This window comes from Hemiscyllium ocellatum, chromosome 2 (assembly GCF_020745735.1).
Source record: "Hemiscyllium ocellatum isolate sHemOce1 chromosome 2, sHemOce1.pat.X.cur, whole genome shotgun sequence".
Lineage (NCBI taxonomy): Eukaryota > Metazoa > Chordata > Chondrichthyes > Orectolobiformes > Hemiscylliidae > Hemiscyllium > Hemiscyllium ocellatum.
Genome location: NC_083402.1, coordinates 128,050,694 through 128,074,523, shown reverse-complemented (window position 1 = coordinate 128,074,523; position 23,830 = coordinate 128,050,694). Strand labels below are relative to the sequence as shown.

Sequence of the window (23,830 nt, the reverse complement as noted above, 5' to 3'; positions counted from 1 at the left end):
ATCATAAGATCAGAACTGGGGATGCTCACTGGTGATTGCCTAGTGTTCAGCACCATGATTGCTCATGTCAAAATGCAGCCAGACCTGAACAATATCCATGTTTTGGCTGAAAAGAGGCAAAGCAATATTTCCACTACACAAATGCCAGACAATCACATCACCAGTAAGGGATAATCTACTATTGACCCTTAATATTCAATAGCTTTACCATCACAAAATTCCCCACTATCAACATGTTGGAGTTCCTATTGACCAGTAACTGAACTGGACTAGCAACTATACAGTGTCTGCAAGAGCAGGTCAGAGGCCATTCTGCAGTAAGTAACTCACCTCTTAACCCTCTCCTCAAAGTTCATTCACCATCCAAATTGCCGAAGTCGGGATTGTGTTTAATACTCCCCATTTGCCTCGGCAAGTACAGTTCCAACAACACTCAAGAAGCATGAAACCATCCAGAAAATAACAACCCACTTGATTGGCACCATATCCACAAGTATCCACACCTTCCACCACTGATGCTCAGTAGCAGTACTTTGTACCAGCTACAAGATGCACTCCAGAAATTTATCAAAGATTCTTAGACAGCACCTTCCAAATCCATAAATACTTCCATTAAGAAGGACACCAACAGCAGACACAAAGGAACACTGTCACCTGCAAGTTCCCTTCCAAGCCATTCAGCACCTGACTTGGAAATATATTGTGTTCCTTCAGCACTACTGGGTCAAAATCTTAGAACTACCTACCTAATGGCATTGTGGCAATATCTGTAGAACACAGACTCCAGCAATACAAGAAGGCAGCTCACCACCAACTTACCAAGAGCAACTAGGGATGGGCAATATATGCTTGCCCTACTAGTGACGCTCCCCCCCCCCCCAAATCCCATGAGTAAATAAATAAATATATACATGCACGCAGGCCCAAGTGACGATAGGGAAGCCATGCCTGACCCCAGTTAATTGTTACTTTTTTCTTGTTTAACAAGTGATAAATCTGAACTCTCTTTGAATCAAGAAAACTTTGATTGGCACCTTGCTGCTCACAGCAACACATCATTAACTCCATTTTTAATTGTGGAGAAGTGTTGCCACATGCAAAAATAAAGAACGTAAATCTTCATTGTGAACAACTGAGGAGACTGAACAGAGAGGAATGGGTTTAAACCTTCTCACCTGGCCCTAATAGCATGCTACAATGACCGTTAGTAAGATTGTCTGTCTCACATATCCTGTATTCAGATATCCCATTATTCCAGTCACTGTGTGAATGGTTTAACATGAATACAAGACACATAGGTGGTATTCTGGAGTGTGTCAGCATTCACTGAACAGTCACAGCAAAGCCTCGGGGGATAGAGAGAGTAAATGGGAATTTAAACAGCAGCAGTGCTCTGTAAGAAGTCAGATGGGACTATTACTTCTTGTTAGTTGGCTGATTCAGAGAGACAGCCAATTGGTAATGTGTGCTACTTTGCAGAAAGAGAAAATGGTTAACATGAATAGTCTACCAGCGCTGGAAAATTGGAATGTGACTCTGGCTTCCTGTAGAAGCATGTCTGGTTATACTTGTTAAACCATATTTACATGATCTGTGTGACAGGCAATTTTCAATGCAATTTAAGGGCCCCATTCTTATTCAATTTGATGCTTCCTGCAAAATTCATATAAAATTTCAAAAGACTCACGAAGGTTCTTCAGAAACAGTCAGTAATTCCTCCAGCTCTTGTGCCTGCTTATACCACGGCAACTTAGCTTCCACGGGGAGTTTCTCTGTAAACCAAACAAATACAACAAATTCACCTGATGGATTCAGAAAGACAGTTTTAGTGAGTAGCAACACATTTTGACAAGATGACAGCCCTTAGACCAGATCAGTTGGTATAATAAAATTAGATGATTTATATTCAAAGATAATTTATTTTTCATTGTCTTTTTATGCTTCTAGTTGGTTCTTTATTTCATAATTGTTTGATGAGCTGCAGATTGCCAGATCTTATGTTTCAAAATGTATTTACATCTCTGTACTAACCAAAAGTTCAGCAGTAGGGTAAAATAACTTGGTATGTGTGCATTTACTTCACAATGGCAATGCTTTATTTAAACACTTTCATTGTCTTGCCCCTTTGTAGGTCAATAACAATCTTCCCACCTACCCTCACCTCACTGTTTCCCCAACACAAGACTTTTTTTCCCTCTCGTCTTTAACCCCACTTGCCTATGTCATTCAGGCAGAAATTCTCTCCAAAAATCTCTCAATCACTTCCTTTTCCATTAAAGTCTTGAACCACCTCTTGTATTGATTGAATAAGACAAACCAAGACTTTATTCAATAACAACATTCAACAATTGAGACAATAAAGCATTGCTTAGAGAAATTTGTGGGCCAGAACTCCACGGATTTTCAAAAACTTCTGAGATAAGTAAGGATGGAACTTTGAGCTGAAACATTGTTTGAACATGCAGTGTCAACGTAGCCAATGTAGTAAAGCTCATGCTTGGAATGGCTACCTAAAGGATTATTAAGGGGCTGATAAAGAATTAAACTACCTAGTATTGCTGAACTTGCACAGCACACTAGTAGAGAGCACTTGGTATAATGCCATCTCCCAATGACCACTTGATCAGGTTTAAACTAGTTACTTAGGATTGAATGCTAGTTGAATGTAAATCACCTTTTACTTCTCAGTTCCTCCTTGAAGTCTGAAATGTAATTTTGAAACTCAGCAGCAGAGTTTTCTTGGAGAGTGTGTGTATGTTTATCAACAGTTGACATTCTATCAGCATTTAGACTGGCAATTCGCTGAGGATTTTACCTAAAATGAGTGAGTGTTGATCTGCCTTATAGGAGTCACCAAGAGAAAGGGAGTATTTGGTGATTGGCATCTTGCTTGAGGGCCCCTGGTCTGGATGAGGAATGGCGTTGGGGATAGAGGGGTAGGAGGGGCAGGCGCATGAGGCCAAGCACATCATGAGGCCACATTAGTTGCTGTGGAGTTCTAGCCCGCAAGGAGGCCCACTATCACCCTCAGACTATATCCCGACCCTCTTCAGACATTACTGGCAGATTTATCTCCAATACTGGCTCCCTGCAATAATATAAAATAAAAAGAATTGCAGATACTGGAGGTCTGTAACAAAAACAGAAAATGCTGGAGAAACTCAGCACGTCTAGAGCTTCTTTGGGGAGAAAAGCAGAGTTAATATATTGAGCCCACTGACCCTTCACAAGAACCGTTTTGACAAAGGGTTACTGAATTCAAAGCATTAATTGTGTTTTTCTCTTTCCAGGTGCTGCCAGACCTGTTGAGTTCTTCCAGCACTTTGCCTTTGATTCATTTGGTTTCTGTGCACTGCCTGATGTAATGGGTTGCCATACTTTCCATCAGTTGGTTGCATAAAAAGCAAGTTGGATTCCACTGCATTTGTCATTACAAAATGACTGATTAACACAGTGTTCAGACCTTTGCAGCTGCTGATATATACTTATTACATAGACATTTGTGAACAGGACATTTCAACTTGGAAGTATTATGAGCCAAAAGGATGATGGTGTAGATTGAGACAGGTTGACGGAACGGGCAGACAAACGTCAAGTCAAATTTAAGGCGGCTAAATGTGAAGTGATTCATTTTGGTGGGACAAACATTCAACATAAAATAAAGACTACAATTCTAAAGGGGTGCTGGAGCAGGTGGATGTATATGTACCCAAATCATTGAAAAATAGGTTGAGAGAGCAGTTAATGAAGTACACAGCATCCTAATCTTCACTGATATGAAGAGTATAAAAGCAAGCAAGTTATAGCAAACCTACATAAAATATTTGTTCAATCTCAAATGGAATATTATGTCCAACCTGGGTATAACTCTTTTGGATGGATATGAAGACATTCAAGAGAATATGGAAATAAAAGATAACACTGATTCTAGGAAGTGGAGCTTAGTTTATAAAGTTTGAAGAAGAGAAATTTGTCTCAAACCAATAAGAGAGATAAACTGTTCACATCGATCACAAAAATTAAAAGTTTTCTTAAAAGTTAAAAGATAATTAGTTTCTATTTTTAATTGGAACACCCACAAATATGCCAAATTACCATGGAGAGGGGCTAAAGGTGAGTGGCGAGGTTTTGTTTCTTAAATTTATCGGTGTCTTTGCTCACAGAAAGTAAACGGATCAGCTTCAGTGTGGGAACTCACAGAGAACAAGATGGAGTCGATCAGAAGCTGACTGAGGGAAAAAAAACCTGGATAGAGCCTGTCAAAAAAAGTAGTCCTTATTAGGAAGCAGTGGTTTTCCTAACAGTTAAAACACTAAGCACAAATGCAGTGAGGCCCAACTTTATGCTTAGTTGTCCAAAGCTGTGGAATTTTGAAAGAAAATTGGAGAGTTGCTTAGCTGAAAGCTAATGGAAAGATCTATATGAAATCTCACACCTCCAAAAATAATAGGGTTACTGAGAAATTATCATGGATTTCAGGGCCATAGTACAATTGCTTAACCACAAGTGAGAGAATTTTGTAGATACCAAAGTTTAAGGCAACTTTTGGGTGGAATTAGAAAGCAAAATTGACCTGGGTTCAATTCCCGACTCAGGCGACTGACTGTGTGGAGTTTGCACATTCTCCCAGTGTCTGCGTGGGTTTCCTCCGGGTGCTCCGGTTTCCTCCCACAGTCCAAAGATGTGCGGGTCAGGTGAATTGGCCAAGCTAAATTGCCCGTAGTGTTAGGTAAGGGGTAAATGTAGGGGTATGGGTGGGTTGCGCTTCGGCGGGTCGGTGTGGACTTGTTGGGCCGAAGGGCCTGTTTCCACACTGTAAGTCTAATCAAAAGGGTATTGGATTTATACTTTTGAGTTTTGACAAATTCAGAAAAGGGCAGTTATTATTACTTCTTTATTTATTTCATACAAACATAAAGTTTGTTATTTGTTTAATGATGGAGCAGATGCGATGGGCTGAATGACCTAACTTCTGCTCCTATGTCTTATGATCTTATGGTCCGAAAATGTATTTGTGGCATATTTCTTTCAGTTAATCAATGGATGTTTGAATTTCTCCTTGTATGTGAATACTTTCGACAGAATTCATAGCACCGTACATTGTGACACTGCTAACACTCAGCAAGAGCCCAGTCACTGCTTGGTTTGGATATCTGAGGAGTCAAGTAACCCTAAGTAGCTCCCAGACACCTTCTCATGTATAAATTAAAGCTCCAATAGAGACAGTTCATGTTCTTGACCCTTGTGTGATGTGAATGTGTGATTGGGAAACCTGAAAGAAAACAGAGGAAAATGTTTCAAATCTAATTTGCTATAGGATGTGAGGATAGGTGTGATAAGTGTGGGAAGGTGATTGGTGGGGTCTATCCTACATTATCGCCTATACCCTGAAATATAAGTTTGTACATTGCTACATTAACCATTTATTTCTATCAGTTCTATTTTTCAATGTTATTTGCCGTCTCAAAATATTTGCTAACAACAATGGATTCCAGACACAGTTTAACTCATTTAGGTGAATTTCCAAATTACACAGCATGATGCTATAATTGCATTTTTTAAAAAATAACTTTTGGAACAACTTAATAGAAAAACAAAAATGTAGCTTCTACTTTAGAATAAGTAATAGTTTTTCCATTCACATTCTATTCAGAGTACTCTAAGATCAAAAAATTTCCATGGTAGATTGATCCCAAAAGTCTGCAGGGACCAATTTGGAAATATCTTACTTAATACAAAATGAATGACAAATGGACATAAATGGATAGGAAAATAATCTTAGTTCTCAGGGTGAATTTTATGATTTTGATCTAGCACTGAGATTGTAGTCATCAGAAATTCAGGAATGAGATCACCAATGACAGGTCACAATGTACATTTTTTTCATCTATTGTGAAATGCTTCTATACTGGAGGCAATATATAAACTCACTGTCTGAACCCCAATGGTTGGGCTGCAGTTAGCTCATTCCTAAGCAATATTGAAGCAAGGTTCAGGCTTCAAATTGGTGTCCCAAAACCACTCAGTGAATTCAGGTTTTTGGCTGCGCAAAACAATTTCTCATTTGAGGCTTTTGGCATCACCATCAATAAAGGTGGTCAGAGAGGAGCCAAAGCCACACTGATCAATGGCCAGAGAGCAGACAGAGTTACATTGACCATTGGCCAGAAAGGGGACAAAATTACTTTTACCACCGGTCAGATAGCAGATGTGGTCTCACTGATACACTGGTTAGAGGGAATGGGGACCCATTGACCAGTTATGTCTTTAAACCAATGAAAGTCTCTGTGAAAGTGGCAGTTGGCTGACTGCTGACATTAACAGAGCTGAGGTCATCTCTTTAAGGCCAGGATGTTAAAATCGAACTCTACCAATATGCAAAACTCACTGGATAAATATTTTATGGCACATATACTCGAATCATGGAGCATTATTGTAAATACAGTTTTATCATATTCCAAGTTTTATGGCAGATTTCTTTTCAATAAAATATAAGGTAAGTAGACAAATGTCTGTAGGAATAAACGAGTGTGTGGAAGTGAGACACACAGCTTCTTGAACTGACTCTTTGGCCGAAATCTCTCTCCTGTTGGAATGTTGTGGGAATTGTGGTAAAACTCTGTTTACATGGGAGCAGCTCCAAGGAAATTCTCCACATGTGTAATCACACTGATAAACTGTTCAACAAATATAACATTACCTCAACATTTCAGTCAAGCAATTGAGGCATGCAGTATTATTGTAAGGCCACTATGCATCTTTGTACAGTGTTTCTCAGCACACAGTGTTAATGGAGACATTAACACAGTCTTTAAAATCTATTAAAGCATTTGCTAAGCTAAAGACAAAGGAATTTGGTTAATGAGTCAGGTCGAATCACACAGCTTTATCACCAAACAACCATTTTACCTTTTGGTTTATAACAAGGTACAGTGACAATACATTCTTCCTTGATGTGTGGTTTTGTCTTTGCATTACAGCCGCCTGCATGAAGTCCTCTGTGGTCAATACACAGGACCACTCTATATCTGAGGCCCTGTCCACATGTTACAGTGCACTAGAGAGAGGGAGACAACAAAATACACATGATCAGTGATCATATCACAGTGATCAACAGTGCACACAGAAAGTGAATTAAGTAAGCGAGTGTATTCAAAATAAGATGACATGAGTCAATGCGTATGATTGTTATTTCAATGATTCCTGCCAAAGAAAAGCACTTAAATATAAATTAAGCAGGGTACGCCATACTATTAAAATGTCACGGTCTTACATAGTCAATAAATTATGTGGCTTAATAGTGTATGAGCCTGAGTTATAAATTCTACATGTTACTGTCTGACTTTCATTGGAAGGGAATACTGACTCAAGTAATGCTGCAGTTCCAAAGGTAGATGAAAAGGCAGGATGAGCTAGGAAAGGAATTTCAACATTCATAACTGAGAGCTTCCTAAAATCAAAGGACCATATGACAAAGAACAAAGAATCTTGCAGCACAGGAACAGGCCCTTCAGCCCTTCAAGCCTGCACCGACCAGATTCTCTGTCTAAACCTACCACCTATTTTCTATGGATCTGTATCACTTTATATCTTCATGTATCCGTCTAGATGCATCTTAAATGATGCTATCATTCCTGCCCCAACCACCTCTGCTGGCAATGCATTCCAGGCACCCACCAACCTCTGCATGAAGAACTTTCCATGTATGCATCTCCTAACTTTTTTCCCTCTCACTTTGAACTCATGAATCGAGTCCTCCAATCTGGGAAAATGTTTCTTGCTATCCACCCTGTCCACACTCTCATGATTTTGTAGGCCTCAATCAGGTCCCCTCTCAACCTTCATCTTTCCAATGAAAATAATTCTAATCTACTCAACCTCTCCTCATAGCCAGCACTGTCCATACCAGGCAACATCCTGGTGAATCTCCTCTGCACCCTCTCCAAGACATCCACAACCTTTTGGTAATGTGGCGACCTGAACTGTATGCAGTATTGCAAATGTGACCGAACCAAAGTCTTGTACAACAGTAACATGATCTGCCAATTTTATACTCAATACCCTGCCCGATGAAGAAAAGCATACTGTATGCCTTCTTGACCGCTCTACTGACCTGCATTGCCATCTTCAGGGAACAATGGACCTGAACATCCAGATCCCTCTGTACATCAACTTTCCCCAGAATTTTTCCATATACTGTACAGTTCGGTCTTGAATTGCATCTTCTAAAATGCATCACTTCACATTTGTCTGGATTGAACTTCATCTGCCATTTCTCTGCCCAACTCTCCAACTGATCTATATTCTGCTGTATTCTCTGACAGTCCCCTTCACTATCTGCTACTCCACCAATCTTAGTGTCATCTGCAAACGTGCCAATGAGGCAACCTACACTTTCCTCCAAATCATTTATGTATATCACAAACAACAGTGGTCCCAGCATGGATCCCTGTGGGACACCACTGTTCATAGGTCTCCATTTTGAGAAGCTCCCTTCCACTACTACTCTCTGTCTCCAGTTGCCTGACCAGTTCTCTATCCATCTAGCTATAACACCCCGGACACATGAAACTTCACCTTCTTCATCAGCCTACCATGGGGAACCTTATCAAACCCTTACCAAAGTCCATGTATATGACATCTACATTCCTTCCCTCATCAATCAACTTTGTCACCTCTTCAACTAAATCCACTTTTGATAATAGCACAAATAACTTTGTAAACACATTCAATCCAAATGCTAAATTGTTGTTTCCTCAAAGTTGACACAATTGCAATTATTGTGCATACAAAGATCAGCTGAACAGATGGTAAACATGGGCATGAACAGAAATGCCCAGGAGTATGAGAAAGTATTGAAAAGTCAGCAAAATAAGATGCTAAGGCTGTTAAAAGAATAAACCATATGAAATTATTGCCTGTATAAATATTAAGCAGCAGTCATACAGTACCAAAACAGCCCCTTCAGTTGAACTCATCCATGTCAAACAGGTTTCCTAAACTGAACTAGTCCCATTTTCCTGTGTTTGGCACATTTCTTTCTAAACCTTTCTGATCCATGTATCCGTCCAACTGCTTTTTAGATGTTGTAATTTTACTTGCCTCTACCAGATTGGTCATATATGCATCACCCTGTGTGAAAACGTTGCTGCTCAGATCCCTTTTAAATCTTTCTTTACTCACCTGAAACCTATGCCCTCAAGTTTTCGACTCCCTTACCCTGGAGTGTAAATACTTTGACTATTCAGCCTATCAATGCCCCTCATGATTTTGTAACCCTCTATAAGGTCACCCCTCAGCCTCCGATGGTGCAGGGAAATGAAACTCTTTAGAACTCAACTGTCTAGTACTCCAAATGTGGTCTTACCAATCTCTTGTACAGCCAACTCCTGTATTATTAATTTCCCAGAGTTAAAAACAATGACTGCAAATGATGGAAACCAGATTCTGGATTAGTGGTGCTGGAAGAGCACAGCAGTTCAGGCAGCGTCCAAGGAGCAGCGAAATCGACGTTTCGGGAAAAAGCCCTTCATCAGGAATAAAGGCAGTGAGCCTGAAGCGTGGAGAGATAAGCTAGAGGAGGGTGGGGGTAGGGAGAAAGTAGCATAGAGTACAATGGGTGAGTGGGGGAGGAGATGAAGGTGATAGGTCAGGGAGGAGAGGGTGGAGTGGATAGGTGGAAAAGGAGCTAGGCAGGTAGAACAAGTCCGGACAAGTCATGGGGACAGTGGCTGAGCTGGAAGTTTGGAACTAGGGTGAGGTGGGGGAAGGAGAAATGAGGAAACTGTTGAAGTCCACATTGATGCCCTGGGGTTGAAGTGCTCTGAGGCGGAAGATGAGGTGTTCTTCCTCCAGGCGTCTGGTGGTGAAGGAGCGGCGGTGAAGGAGGCCCAGGACCTCCATGTCCTCGGCAGAATGGGAGGGGGAGTTGAAATGTTGGGCCAGCGGGCGGTGTGGTTAATTGGTGCGGGTGTCCCGGAGATGTTCCCTAAAGTGCTCTGCTAGGAGGCGCCCAGTCTCCCCAATGTAGAGGAGACCGTATCGGGAGCAACGGATACAATGAATGATATTAGTAGATGGGCAGGTAAAACTTTGATGGATGTGGAAGGCTCCTTTAGGGCCTTAGATAGAGGTGAGGGCGCAGGTTTTACAGTTCCTGCAGTGGCAGGGGAATGTGCCAGGATGGGACGGTGGATTGTAGGGACAGAACACCCCTGGTGCTCATCTGAGGAAATCGGAGCACCCGGAGGAAACCCATGCAGGCACAGGGGGAATGTGCAAACTCCACACAGACAGTCACCTGAGGCTGGAATTGAACCTGGGACCATGGTGCTACGAGTTGGCAGTGTTAAGCACTGAGCCACCGTGCCGCCCCAGAAACTTGAAAGGGTTGTGAAACTGGAAAGGCTTCAGAAAAGATTTACAAGGATATTTCCAGGGTTGCAGGATTTGAGCTGTAGAGAGAGGTTGAATAGGCTGGAGTGTTTTTTCCTGGAACATCGGAGGTTGAGGGGTGGCCTTATAGAAGTTTATAAAATCATGAGGGCATGGATAGGATAAATAGATAAGGTCTCTTTCCTGGGGTGGGCGAGTCCAAAATTAGAGGGCATAGGTTTAGGGTGAGAGGGGAAAGATATAAAAGAGATCTACCGGGCAACTTTTTCACGCAGAGGGTGGTACATGTATGGAATGAGCTGCCAGAGGAAGTGGTGGAGGCTAGAACAATTGCAACATTTAAAAGGCATCTGGAGGGATATGGTTCAGGTGCTGGCAGGTGGGACTACATTGAATTGGGATGTCTAGTCGGCATAGACAAGTTGGACCAAAGGGTTTGTTTCTGTGCTGCACATCTCTGTGACTCTATGACCCTATAATCAAAATGTCATTCCCCCTCCTCCCTTGCCTCCCCTTTTATGCTTACTATAGCATCTGCACCTTAGAACATTGAGCTGCCAGTCCTGTCAAAACAAAGAAGTTATTGTAAATCTTTATAAAACATTACAGGAATAAAACACAAAAAAACAGAAATTGCTGGAGAAACTCAGTGTGATTGACAGCATTTGTGAAGAAAAAAAAAGTTAACATTTCAAGCCCAGTGACCCTCCTTCAGACACACTGACCTCAGAAAAAAAATGTCAAGGTGTTGGAGAGGGTGTCGAACTGAGTTACTAAAATGGTACCAAGGATGAGGGTCTTCAGCTATGTGGAGAAGGGAGAAACTAAGGCTGTTCTTAGACCAGAAAAAGTTGAAGAAGGTTTCAAAGAGGTGTTCAAAATGATGCAGGCATTTGGTAGAGTAAAAAGATTTTTTTTCTCTCAGTAGCAGGAGGGTCAATAACCAGAGGACATACTTAAAGGTAATTGCCAGAAGTCCTGGGCTGGAGGTGAGGAGCAAATTTTGAAACAGTGATTTATGATGATTGAAAATACGCTGTCATGGTGACAGTACAAGTAACTTCAATAATAGCATTTAGCTAGAAATTGGATCAGAGTGCAAAGAAAAAATTTGCAGAGCTCTGGGCAAAGAGCTGGGAACCGTGGGCTCTTTTCAAGAGCTGACACTGGAATGATGAGCTGAAGAATCTTCATCTACGCAACATAACTTCACGATTTTCCATTTGCCTTCACGAAATTAACAGAGGAGTTCTATAAAGGAAAATCTGTATGGTAGCAATGAAAATGCAATTTCATCATATTGCTGCCATATTTGCATGTGTAGATTGTAAATGCAGAGGGCTGATCTCTCATTAGAGACAGAGGCAGAGCGAGAGAGAGAGAGAGAGAGAGAAAAAGAGAGACACACAACTGGTAGTAGTTTAACTTGAGACTGCCCACATTGCAGGTAAGGGGACAGCTTGAGAAAAAGAGTCTTCATGATAACCTCAGGCAGTGGGGGAATTAAGCCCAGACTGTTGGTGTCACTCTACATCATAAGCTAGCTGTCCAGGCAAGTGAGCTAACCAATCTATGGACTTCACAACTTCCTGAAGAGAGAGAAATTGGAGCTGCATAGGTCAATAAAAATAAATTTAGAAATAATGAATGAGAAAAGCTCCTAGTGTATGTGATTGAGCAGAATTCAAAGTCTCTGGCTACTGCATCTTCAAACAAAGACAATGCAGTAAGAGTGATGTGTCAATTATCCATTGTTTTAGCAGGTCTGCTAATATTTGCCTAATGTTTCAACATTTAAGTAATTGGCCCACAGACACCTTTAAAAAGCTACATTTTCTGATTGCATGTTTTGCTAAAGGTTTATGATTATTTCCCGGATTTCCTCATGTAAGATTCAATGGAACTCAGTAAATATTTTGTAGGAAAAAGGTAAACATTGTCAAATGAAAGTCAGAAGCCCCCTGTTCATACAAAATCAACTTTAGAAGAGATTTGAAATTAATATGCACAGAGAACCTATATTGGAATCAAATCTGAGTTGAATGTCAGGGCCAGCAATGGAAACAAGCTGGCAGTGAATGTTGGAATGTTATTTGGATATATAACACGTAGGTGCAGATTTCAACAGCTGGCTACTTGAGTGGTTTATTTCTCCCATGTGCTGTTGCTAGAATTTCCACTAAACTATGTAACTGGGGCTGCATAAACAAACCCTCAGTAGCAAATTGCAAAAACCATTATGAGACCTTGCTATATTAATTATCCGGCCTCAAAGCCATTGTGAGTTTACTCTTGACCCAATGGGTCATTTTCACTCTTTAGAAGTATGTATTTGAAAGTTTTCATTTCTGTGTACATGGTTGTCCCATCAGGTCATGTTTAGGCAGATTTACAGGCAATTAGTAAGAGTTGTTTTGATAGGTTGAGCTGACTAACAGAGTGGGGTAATGATCTTTCAATAGCTGTGACAGTGTTGCTTAGAAAGCCCTTGTTATTAGAAGGATATGACTAAGGATAAGCCTACTTGCAGAACGCTTCAGGGAACACCTCTGGGACGCCCAGACCAACCAACCCAACCACCCCGTGGCTCAACACTTTAACTCTCCCTCCCACTCCACCAAGGACATGCAGGTCCTTGAACTCCTCCATTGCCAGAACATAACACCACGACGGTTGGAGGAAGAGCGCCTCATCTTCCGCCTGGGTACCCTCCAAACACAAGGGATGAACTCAGATTTCTCCAGTTTCCTCATTTCCCCTCCCCCCACCTTGTCTCAGTCGATTCCCTCGAACTCAGCACCGCCCTCCTAACCTGCAATTTTCTTCCTGACCTCTCCGCCCCCACCCCACTCCGGCCTATCACCCTCACCTTGACCTCCTTCCACCTATCACATCTCCATCGCCCCTCCCCCAAGTCTCTCCTCCCTACCTTTTATCTTAGCCTGCTGGACACACTTTCCTCATTCCTGATGAAGGGCTTTTGCCCGAAACGTTGAATTTCCTGTTCTTTGGATGCTGCCTGACCTGCTGCGCTTTAACCAGCAACACATTTTCAGCTCTGATCTCCAGCATCTGCAGACCTCACTTTTTACTTAAGGATAATCTGACTAAGGATCACTGGACTGAAATGTTAAATCTGTTCCTCTCTCGACAAATACTGTCACACCTATTGAGTTTCTCCAGCATTTTCTGTTTTGTTCCAAATCGCCAAAGTATACTATTCTTTTTTTTAATGTTACCAAGAATATCCTTGGTAATATAGCACCAGAGCTAATCAAACCCAGGGATATCTCATACTTAGCTATGACCAAGTTTCATGATGGTTTCCAATCCAAAATATTATCAAGACATGACACAAATGATGAGGATGGGATTAAAGTTGATAATGTTATGTTTGAATATTCCAACAAATGTCATTGTGTACACACACAAATTGAGAGCAAAGATTGGATATGAGACCCACTTGTGCTGCAGTGGTAGCGTCCCTACTCTTAGATCAAGATGCCTGGGCTCAAGCCCTAGTTGCTCCAGTGGTATGGAATAACATTTCTGAACAGGTTGATTAGAAAAATAGGTTAATTAAAAATACTGCACATTTTTTATACTAATTCGACAAAGCTCCACCTAATTATATATAGCTCAAGATAAAGACAGGTAATGTCATCTAAATATACAGTCATACTCTAACCAACCCTGTTCAGGGATGTTATTACACACCTTGAGAGCAGGTGGACCATGAACCCAAATCTTCTGGCTCAGAGATAGGGACACGACCAATGTGCCACTATCTAAACGTACAGAGCTCCACATGTAATTATATATTTTTTGAAAATTAACCTATTTTTCTAATCAATCTGTTCAGAAATGTTATTACACACTTCTGGAGCCTCTTGGTCCAGGGGTAGGGACACTACCACTGTGTCACAAAAAGGCTCTCACATCCAATTATGAGCAGTTCCATTTAATTACACAGTTACATCTAATTACATAGAGTATAACCCTATTCCATACAACTATGACATAGACAGCATCCACAATTGGAACTAATTACATGCAACCATACGTGATTGCACATAATCTTAAATGATTACATATATGCTTGCATGTAATCGCTCAAGGTTAAGTGATTACACGTGATCTAGGGGGTGACACACAATCCCATTTCTTTTCTATCACACCCCTGTTTAGATATTTCTATGCAACCTGTTCAGAAGTATTATTACACACTTCTGGAACAGGTAGGACTGAACCCAGGCCTTCTGGTCTGAAGTAGGGACACAACCTCCATGCCTCAAGACCCCTTTTCCTGATCCTTTGATGCACAATCCTGTGAGACACATTGCCGTTTAAGTTTTTCCCAATCTAATTACAGTAGCACTTAATTTCTCATTTTTTGAATTACAGTTATGAATTATTGCACATAACTTCTAAATTACACACACCTGTAGATAATCCTCCATCATGTTGTGGAGCACTACTACTGAGCTAAATAGGATTAATACAGAACGTAGCTGAAAATGTGTTGCTGGTCAAAGCACAGCAGGCCAGGCAGCATCTCAGGAAAAGAGAATTCGACGTTTCGAGCATAAGCCCTTGGGCTTATGCTCGAAACGTCGAATTCTCTTTTCCTGAGATGCTGCCTGGCCTGCTGTGCTTTGACCAGCAACACATTTTCAGCTGTGATCTCCAGCATCTGCAGACCTCATTTTTTACTCGAAGATTAATACAGAACGTATCTAACAACCCAACATTTCTCATCCACAAGACCCTGAACTGTCAACTACAGCAGATTTATATTCAAGTACGATCTGTGGCATCATGTCCTGGCATAACCTCTCTACCATTACCAAGAAGCCAGAGGTTCAATCTTGCTTTAAGAAGCATGTAGGACATTGTTATTCAGAACAATTTACAATACAAACCATACTGTTCCAATACAGTTAAACAACTGATATCTATTTGACTGTATGGAAAATTGTCCATGTATGTTTAGTCACAAAAAGCACAACAAATCCAACCCAGCCAATGTTGCTTGATCAATCTACTTCCAAGTCTGCACTCGATCATCAGCAAAATGGTGGAAAGACTCATCAACAGTGATACCAAACAGCACTTTCTCAGCAATAGCCGGCTTGCTGGCATTCAGTTGCGTTCCACTTGCCCACTCAGTTCTAGACCTCACTATAGACTTGGTCCAAATTAATTGAACTAAAGAGGGGATGTCAGTGACTGCCCTTGACATCACAACAGCATTTGGCAAAGTGTGACATAAAGAACCCCTAATAAATTGGACGCAATGAAAATCAAGGAGTGGGGTAAACTCTTCTTTGATTAGAGTCATACTTAGCACTGTTGGAATTCAATCACGTCAGTCCTAGGACATCACTGCACCATTCCACAATGTAGTGTCTGGGTCCAAACATCTTCAGCTGCTTAAACAATAACTTTCCCTCCATCTTAAGGCCAGAGCAGGGATGTTCACTAATGATTGCCTAATGCTCAGTATCATTCACAACCCCCAGAATCATTCTACACCTAAGCACAGCAAGGCCTGGACAACACTCAGACTAGGACCCATGGGGCAAGTAACATTATATCAGAGTGGTTCCTGGAAAAGACAGAATCTAATCATCTTCCTTGACATTCCACGGCATTATCAACACTGAATTCCCCACTATCAATATCCTGAGGATTAAAGCTGAACTGGACCAACAATATACATACATAATTAAAGAAAAGTGCATGAAATTAGTTATTTTCAATTGTCTCATTGTAGATATTCCTTGAAAAGCTGTTTCTTCTAGCCGAGTCCAATAGTTAATTGGAAGCGATTAGAAATGTTAATTAGTACAGGAAGATTCAAGACAATGGATCAAAGTTTCCTGGGTGAATTTAGCTAGCAGAGAAAGCAGGTTAGAAGTCAAATTATAGTTTATCATGTGTATTTTTCACTGAAGCGGGGAACGTTACTGTTTTGTTTAACATTTTCAGCTATCATTCATGTGTATAATGTTTAACATTGAGTTTGAAATGAATAGTTTCAGAGACAGCACTGGTTATGGCATAGACAAAACCACTATTCTGTTTCAAAGTCACGACAGTGAACTTTTTACAATTTTCAATGAATTTTGGACAAACTGAGTTTCATTAATGCATATGGTGCCTTTCTTCTGAACATGAACAAAGATTTATTTTGCAGGATGACTACTTTCACCTGGACCTTTCTGTATTAAGTCGTGCCAAATAATGATTCTTGTATGGGAAAGTCAGAAAGTAGGAAAGATTGAGCACTGCAGATGCTAGAGATCAGAGTCAAAATGTGAGGCACTGGAAAAGCACAGGTCAGTCAGCAAGGATCAGCACAGGTCAGGAGCAAGAGAGTCGATGTTTCAGGCATAAGCCCTTCATCAGGAATGTCAGAAAGTAATCAACCTGCTCAGCCTGTTTTCACGACATTTCTGGCAGGATCCTAGCCAGTGTTCAAAAGGCTGCCTGAAATCGAGAATAAAGTTGATGTCGGCTTCCCACAGGCCATACAATGGGAATGACAGTCTCTGATATTGACGTCTAGCTGTCACACTAGATAATTACAGATAGGGTACCTTTATACCTTTGCCCAGCATTGCCCATTTTAGAGAGGCACTAGCAAAACTCTAGCAATTCTGTCCAAGTGCTTGCCCTGTGAATAAGTTCATAGAGTCATACAGCATGAAAACGGGCACTTCAGTCTAATTCGTCCATGTTTCTCAAATTAAACTAGTCCCACTTACATGCGTTTGGCCCATATCCCTCAAAACCTTTCCTATTCATGTACATATCCAAATATCTTTTAAATGTTGTAACTGTACTGGCATCTACCACTTTCTCTGGCAGTTCATTCGACTTAGGAACCACCCTAGAATCACAGAATTCCTGTAACTTGGAAGCAGATCATTCAGCCCATCGAATCCACACCGACACTGTGAAGAGCATCCCACCCAGACCCATCCCATCCAATGCATTTACCATGGCTCATCTACCTAGCCTGCACGTTCCCGGACACAATGGGCAATTTCCCATGGCCATTCCACCTAGACTGCACATCTTTGGACTGTGGGAGGAAACTGGAGCGCCTGGAGGAAGCCCACACACAGACATGGGGAGAATGTGCAAACTCCACACAGACAGCCACCCAAAGGTGGAATTGAACCTTGGTCCCTGGCACTGTAAGACAGCAGTACTAACCACTGACCTGTGCTGCCTGTGTATGGAAATATTTCCCCTCAGGTCCCTTTTACATTGTTCTCCTCTCACCTTAAAAATATGCCCCCTAGTTTTGCACTCCCCTACCCAAGGGAAATGGCCTTGGCTATTCATTTTATCTATGCTCTTCATGATTTAATAAACTTCCTATGCTCCAGAGAGAAAAGTCCCAGCCCATCCAACCTCTCCTTATAACTCAAACCCTCCAGTCCCGGCAAAACCCTGGTAAATCTTTTTGAACCCTCTCCAATTTAACAATATCTTTTCTAAAGCAGGGTGACCAGAACTCCAAGAGTGGCCTCACTATGAGATATCAAACTTCACTGGACTAACCACATAACTACTTTAGCAGGTCAGAAGCTAGGAATTCTATGGTGAGTAACTCAATTCCCAATTCCCTAAATCTTGTCCACTATCTAAAGCCAGGAGTCTGATGACTGCCTTGATGATTGCAGTTCCACCAATGCTTTGGAAAACCAACACAATTTGGGAAAATACAGTCCATTTAATCTGCACCCAATCTATTATCTGAACAATCTATTCCCTCCACCACCAATGCGTAATGGCAACAGTAGTTGCCATCACTCACCAAGTGATACTTTAACAGCATCAACCAACTTATGAGCTCCACTGCCCAAAATAACCAAGGCAGTGGTTACGGAATGGCACACTGCACTCCACATGTTCTCATCCAGGTCAACACCAGCCTGGCACTATATTCCACGCTTCTTTGCTGCGTCGGAATCCTGGAACTATATCCCTAGCAGGACTGTGGGTGCACCTATAACAAAGCACTTCAGAGGCCCAAAAACGTGGCTCACTATCATTTTTCATAAAGGTAATTAATTCTGGCCCTATCAGCAAGGCTACCTGTCAAACTAACACATGAATGTACAAGTAACAGAATTAGCTTTATTTAAAACAGGATACATCTTGCAAGAAACTTGCATGAAAATGAATGTGATTTTCTATGTGCTGCCAACCATGATGTAAGTAAATACGAAGTTTTAATGTATTGATTGTCTCTGCTGACTCTATTAGGAATTCTGCTGGACTTGGTGACAACACAATTTAAGATTATCATATTAAAGTGTTCCTTACAGGAGACCATTCCTGCGCCAGCCATTTTGGGCAGTCAAAGAGGTTACAGGGCTGCATGACAGGAAATTTCTGTATGTACATGCACTTCCACTCCTCGACGGTGTTGACTTGTCCATTAATGTCTTCCTCCACACAGGAGACAGTGCGGAGCTGAGCACCTCCACCACACGAGCTGGAGCAGGCAGTCCAGGGGCTACTATCCCATCTGGTAACACAGAACAACAATCAGTGTCTGGCAAACAGCAACTCCAGGTAATGCACAATATTACACAATGCAAGGAATACAATTTTTTTTGTGGGTTGTGAGGGACATGCACTCTCTTTTGCGTGATACATAAAGCAGTTAGGAATTAGAGTTTGCAAAACAGTTACAGAACTTTAGTTTCCAGAAGATAAAATGAAGAAACATTAAATGCTGGAAATTGGAAACAAAGCCAAAAATTGCTGGAACTACATAACAGTTGGAATGGATTAGTGTTTTGGTTGGACTTTCCAACAAAGCTCAGAAGCCGAAATCTAACGCAGCGTCACACTTAAAAGATTGACCCATTTTTCTCAGATGCTGAAATGACCTACTGCACATTCCAAACATTCTCTGGTCTTGTTTTTCCATCTTCCTCATGTGCTAGAAACTATTTGCCAGAGATTAATGTTATTGTGATATCTAAGAGAAGCAAACGAACTATCCAGATGTCTATAACAGCATAACAGACACTGTGGCAAACTACAAGGTGATTTTTGCTACTTACAGTAAAGTAATAATACAGGAAGAAATTTTGAAGCAATTGTTTAAAAATAATAAACTCTTGAAAATTCTAAATTTTGCAAGAGGCGAGACATATTGTGCGTGTGTGTGTGTTGGGGATTATGTCAGTGAGTGCGAGTGACTGGAGTGAGCAGTGTTGTGTGTGTGTTTATGGAGAAGTTCTGTCCACGTGGAGAAGTGTATTCATGTTTGTCCTTGTTTGCCTGCCTGTCTACATGTTCCGGTCTGTGTGTCCTGACAGTGGCCATAACCTCAGTGTTTCAATCTTACAAACAATGAATATCAGGGGATCAGGGAATATAAAATACATTTAAACTTCAGGCGGAACCAAGTTAGGGTATACTGTTAGATAGTTGACATCATGGTTTAAAAATAAGAAATTATTGTGCCGCTTGTGTCATTATTATTTTAAATTGTTAGGAGTCGAAGGGAACTTTGAAACCTGCTAAAGAAATTGTGGCTCAGATGTCAGTCATTCCATCCATACTGCAATACTAATCAAAGCAATGTCTAAAATATAAACACTACCACAGTTAGGCGGTAGTGTGGGGATTAAAAGAAAAAAAAAGTCAAAGCTATTTCTTTGGTATTAGTTGTGAAGATTTATTTATGTACTTGTTAATATGGAAGTCTTATGGAATCCTAACCAATCACACATGCTGACAAGACAATTATAAAAGGGAAGAGTTCCATCTCAGGAACACAACTGCATAGTGATATCAGCTACACAAGTGCTGAGAAGCTTTGAGAAATTCAAACAAAAAAATAATTTTTGATGTGCAAGTCCAGACACTGAGTGGCAGTAGATGATTTTCATCCTCTGCAACTCTTCTATTCAACAAACCTTGGAAAATGAAATGGATATTTCCAAATATATCAATTAAGGAGACTTTCCATATCAACAAATATAATTACATCTGATTTTGGAGTAATTTAAAGATTTTTGTTTGTTACACAACAATTTATCAAGGGCTAACTAAAATAAAACGGTTTTATATGCAATCCTGGAAATGATCCTGTGCTCAAACTATCAGAGCCAGAATTAGATTCGAGTTTTAGACTCACCAGAGACACAGTTCCAAAGTTTAAATCTTTCAGTTTATCTTCAATTTTTTCTACTTTATGATCTATAATCACTTTTGTAAAGAATATAAGTGGTTAACCAAAAAAACATGAATTAGTAATTCTTTCACTCAATTCAGAGACAGACTGCAACCATCTTCACTGGAATATAATGTCCTGTGTCACTCCCAGAGCAAAACATTCATCAGAATGTGTAGAATGCCATAGAACACAAACATCCTTCAGAGAACCTGATGGGATTCAATGACTGAGTAGATGTGTTCAGCCTTTGAATGGCTCATTATTCCATTTTTAAAGGGTGATCAGGGTATCTGAAGTGATTTCAAGAGTCTAGGGTTTAAAGTGCAAAGAATGTTGAGGATAATGTGCGATTAGTACGAAACAATTTTGATCTTGACGTTTTCAACATTATGAAGGGAAACGACAGTCAATTTGCAAATATGCTCATTTTAGTGAAAAGTTTGAACTACAAGGGGTGCAAAACAACAGTAAGGAAGTCAGGTGGACATTTTTTACATGGAGATTGACAATGTCAGGAGCAAGTTACGAGCCACCAAGAAATTTAATAGGGAACACAGAGCAAACCTGTTCACTCAGGCAATAGTGAGAATACCCTACCATAGGAAGGAGTTGAAACAGATTGTAATGATGTTATATGTTAGTGAGACAAGCATATCAGGAGAAGGGAATGGAGGGTTACTATGGTACATTTGAAACAAGTAAGATGGGAGCAGAATTAATAGCATGGAGTGACTTGCAAGAATTCTTTTTTATTCATTAGTGGAATATGACATTATTATCTCAACTAAGATCTATTGCCTATAATCACTTTTATAAAGAATACAGTGGTTAACAAAAAACATGAATTAGTCATTCTTTTACTCAATTCAGAGGACAGGATGCAACCAATTTCCTTGGAATATAATGTTCTGTGTCACTCCCAGAGCAAAATCTTCATCAGAATCAGTGTGGAATGCCAAAGAACACAAACATCCTTCGAAGAACTTTATGGGATTCAACAATTGAGTAAAAGTGTCTTTGAGAATTCAGTGGTGAGCTGCCTTGTTAAACTATTGCAGTCCACGTAGTATAGTTACAGGACATGAACCTCAGCAGTTCAGAAGGGAATTAAAGGATTTTGACCCAGTACTTGTGAAGGACCAGCAACATATTTCCAAGTTAGGATAGCGTGTGAAGAGAACCTACAGATGGTGGTGGTATTCCCAGACATCTGCTGCTCCTGTCCTTTTAAATGGTGCTAAACAAGCCTTGACAAGTTGTTGCAATGTATCTTGAAAATGACATAACACTTCTACAAGTGATTATAGGAGTGAAGGTGGTGGATGGCAATGACAATCAAACAATAGTTTTGTCCTGGATGGTGTTGAACTTTGAGGGTTATTGGAGTTGCACTCTTCCAGTTCAGTGGATAGCTTTCCAAAGCACTTCTGAGTTATATACCTTGTACTTGGAGGGGCAGGCTTTGGGAGTTACTCACTGCAGGATTCCTAGCCTCTGTTTCACTCTTGTCGGCACGGTACTTAATATGGCTGGTCCAGATCTGTTCCTGGTAACCTCCAGTATGTTGATAGTTGGAGATTAAATGATGGCGATGTCGGAGAATATCATGGAGTGATAGATTTTCATCATGTTGGAGATGGTCATCCTTCGCCATTGCGTGGCGCACATGTTACGTGGCACTCATCAGCACAAACCTGAATGAGATCCAGGTCTTCCAGCACATCTGGGAAGTCATGAATAGTGCTAAACATTTACATTCAGTAAACATCCCTACTTATGATTGAGATAAGATCATAGATGAAACAGCGAAAGATGACTTGGGCTACTGAGCAATTCCCATAGTAATGTTCAGGACTGAACAGGCCAAGTGTCTGCATTCATTTCTGGCTGACAGCCTAAACATCCATTAACCTTTGGAAACAGTTGTGCCCAAGGGAATATAGTGTTTGATGGACAGTTTGTTCACATATATCAGTTTTTCAATTGCTCAACGTTTATTTACACAAGATAAAGGGTTATCAATGCTTGCATTTTCTCTTGTTACTTTTGAGGTCTAGTTGATTGGCACTTCTGTAGGGCAGTTGAAAAAGCAATCTTTCCCAGAGAGACATGACTGAATGAATGACTGGTTTATTAAAGATTTAACACATGATATTTTTATTACATGGTTTGTTTATTCTGTACAGAGTACATTCTGGGTCCATGGGCATGGTACTGCAGCAGGTTGCTACAGAATGCATAAGGGGCCATGACTGATGGAAGAGCATAATTTGGCATTGAGGATATCAGGGGATATGGGAGTGACTTCTGGGGGATAGGTTGGCATGATGTGGATGATAGTACATCGGTCACTTTTGTGGGTGGGATGGAGGGAGCTATAGGTGGGGGAGGCCTTAGCTAAGATGTTTTGAACATACCTTACCCAAAGCATGGATCAATACCCTTCCATGCAATTGTGAACCATGACTTCTTAAAAGGTTTGCTATATACCACCAGCAAAACTGCTTGAGACAAGCAGATCCTTATCCTCACCACAGAATCAGCCAGTTTGGGAATGCAGGACATGTGATCAGAAATCACCTGCCTTAACAAAACTTAGGGGTACTGGAAATGGGGTGTAGTTTCAGGTCACAGACTCTCCTAGACCCGACAAAAATCATTCTTTATGGATGTGGGTGTCGCTGGGTAAAACAAGTTTTATTGTCCATCCTTAATTGCCCCGAGGACAGATAACCCCATTGTGGTGGGTCTGGAGTCGCATATCTGACCAGCTCAGAAAGGAAGTTTCCTTCCCTAAAGGAATTCCATGATGAGATTTAATTTGAATCCAAATCCAAAGAATATTACTTGTGTCTCTGGAATCAACTAGTCTGTTGATAATACTACTACACCATTGCTGCCCACTGTTCCCTGACCTTATTAAAATCATGTTTGACAATGTCTCCTGTAAACTGTGCCGGGGGAAATGAAAAAAAAATGCAAGTCAAAGTTAAATAGATGGGAACAATTAAATATAAGAAAAGAAAAAAGTGCCTGAACACTTCAGAAAGCTTCTGGAGAACATAAAAAAAAATTGTGTCAATAAACAGCTTTAAGAGATGTGTTTTGCCCAGTTTTCTTTTCCTAATGAAGAAAGGTTGAGTCAGAGGTTTTGAGCAGTCTGCTCAAAGCCGATAAAGTAAACAGCTTGTGAGGCCGTGGGTTTTTTTTCCCCCAAAGGTT

At 40.8% G+C, this 23,830-nt stretch overlaps 1 protein-coding gene across 1 annotated transcript in view; it reads right to left on the bottom strand.

Moving 5' to 3' along the window:
- Positions 1 to 23,830, bottom strand: part of LOC132825016 (ADAMTS-like protein 1) — a 280,127-nt gene that overhangs the window by 143,351 nt on the left and 112,946 nt on the right. Inside the window, exons 11-13 of the mRNA XM_060840015.1 lie at positions 18,739 to 18,943; positions 6,910 to 7,057; positions 1,688 to 1,772 (exon numbers count right to left, since the gene is read on the bottom strand). Coding sequence (XP_060695998.1) covers positions 1,688 to 1,772; positions 6,910 to 7,057; positions 18,739 to 18,943 — 438 coding nt within the window. The remainder of the gene's footprint in view (positions 1 to 1,687; positions 1,773 to 6,909; positions 7,058 to 18,738; positions 18,944 to 23,830) is intronic.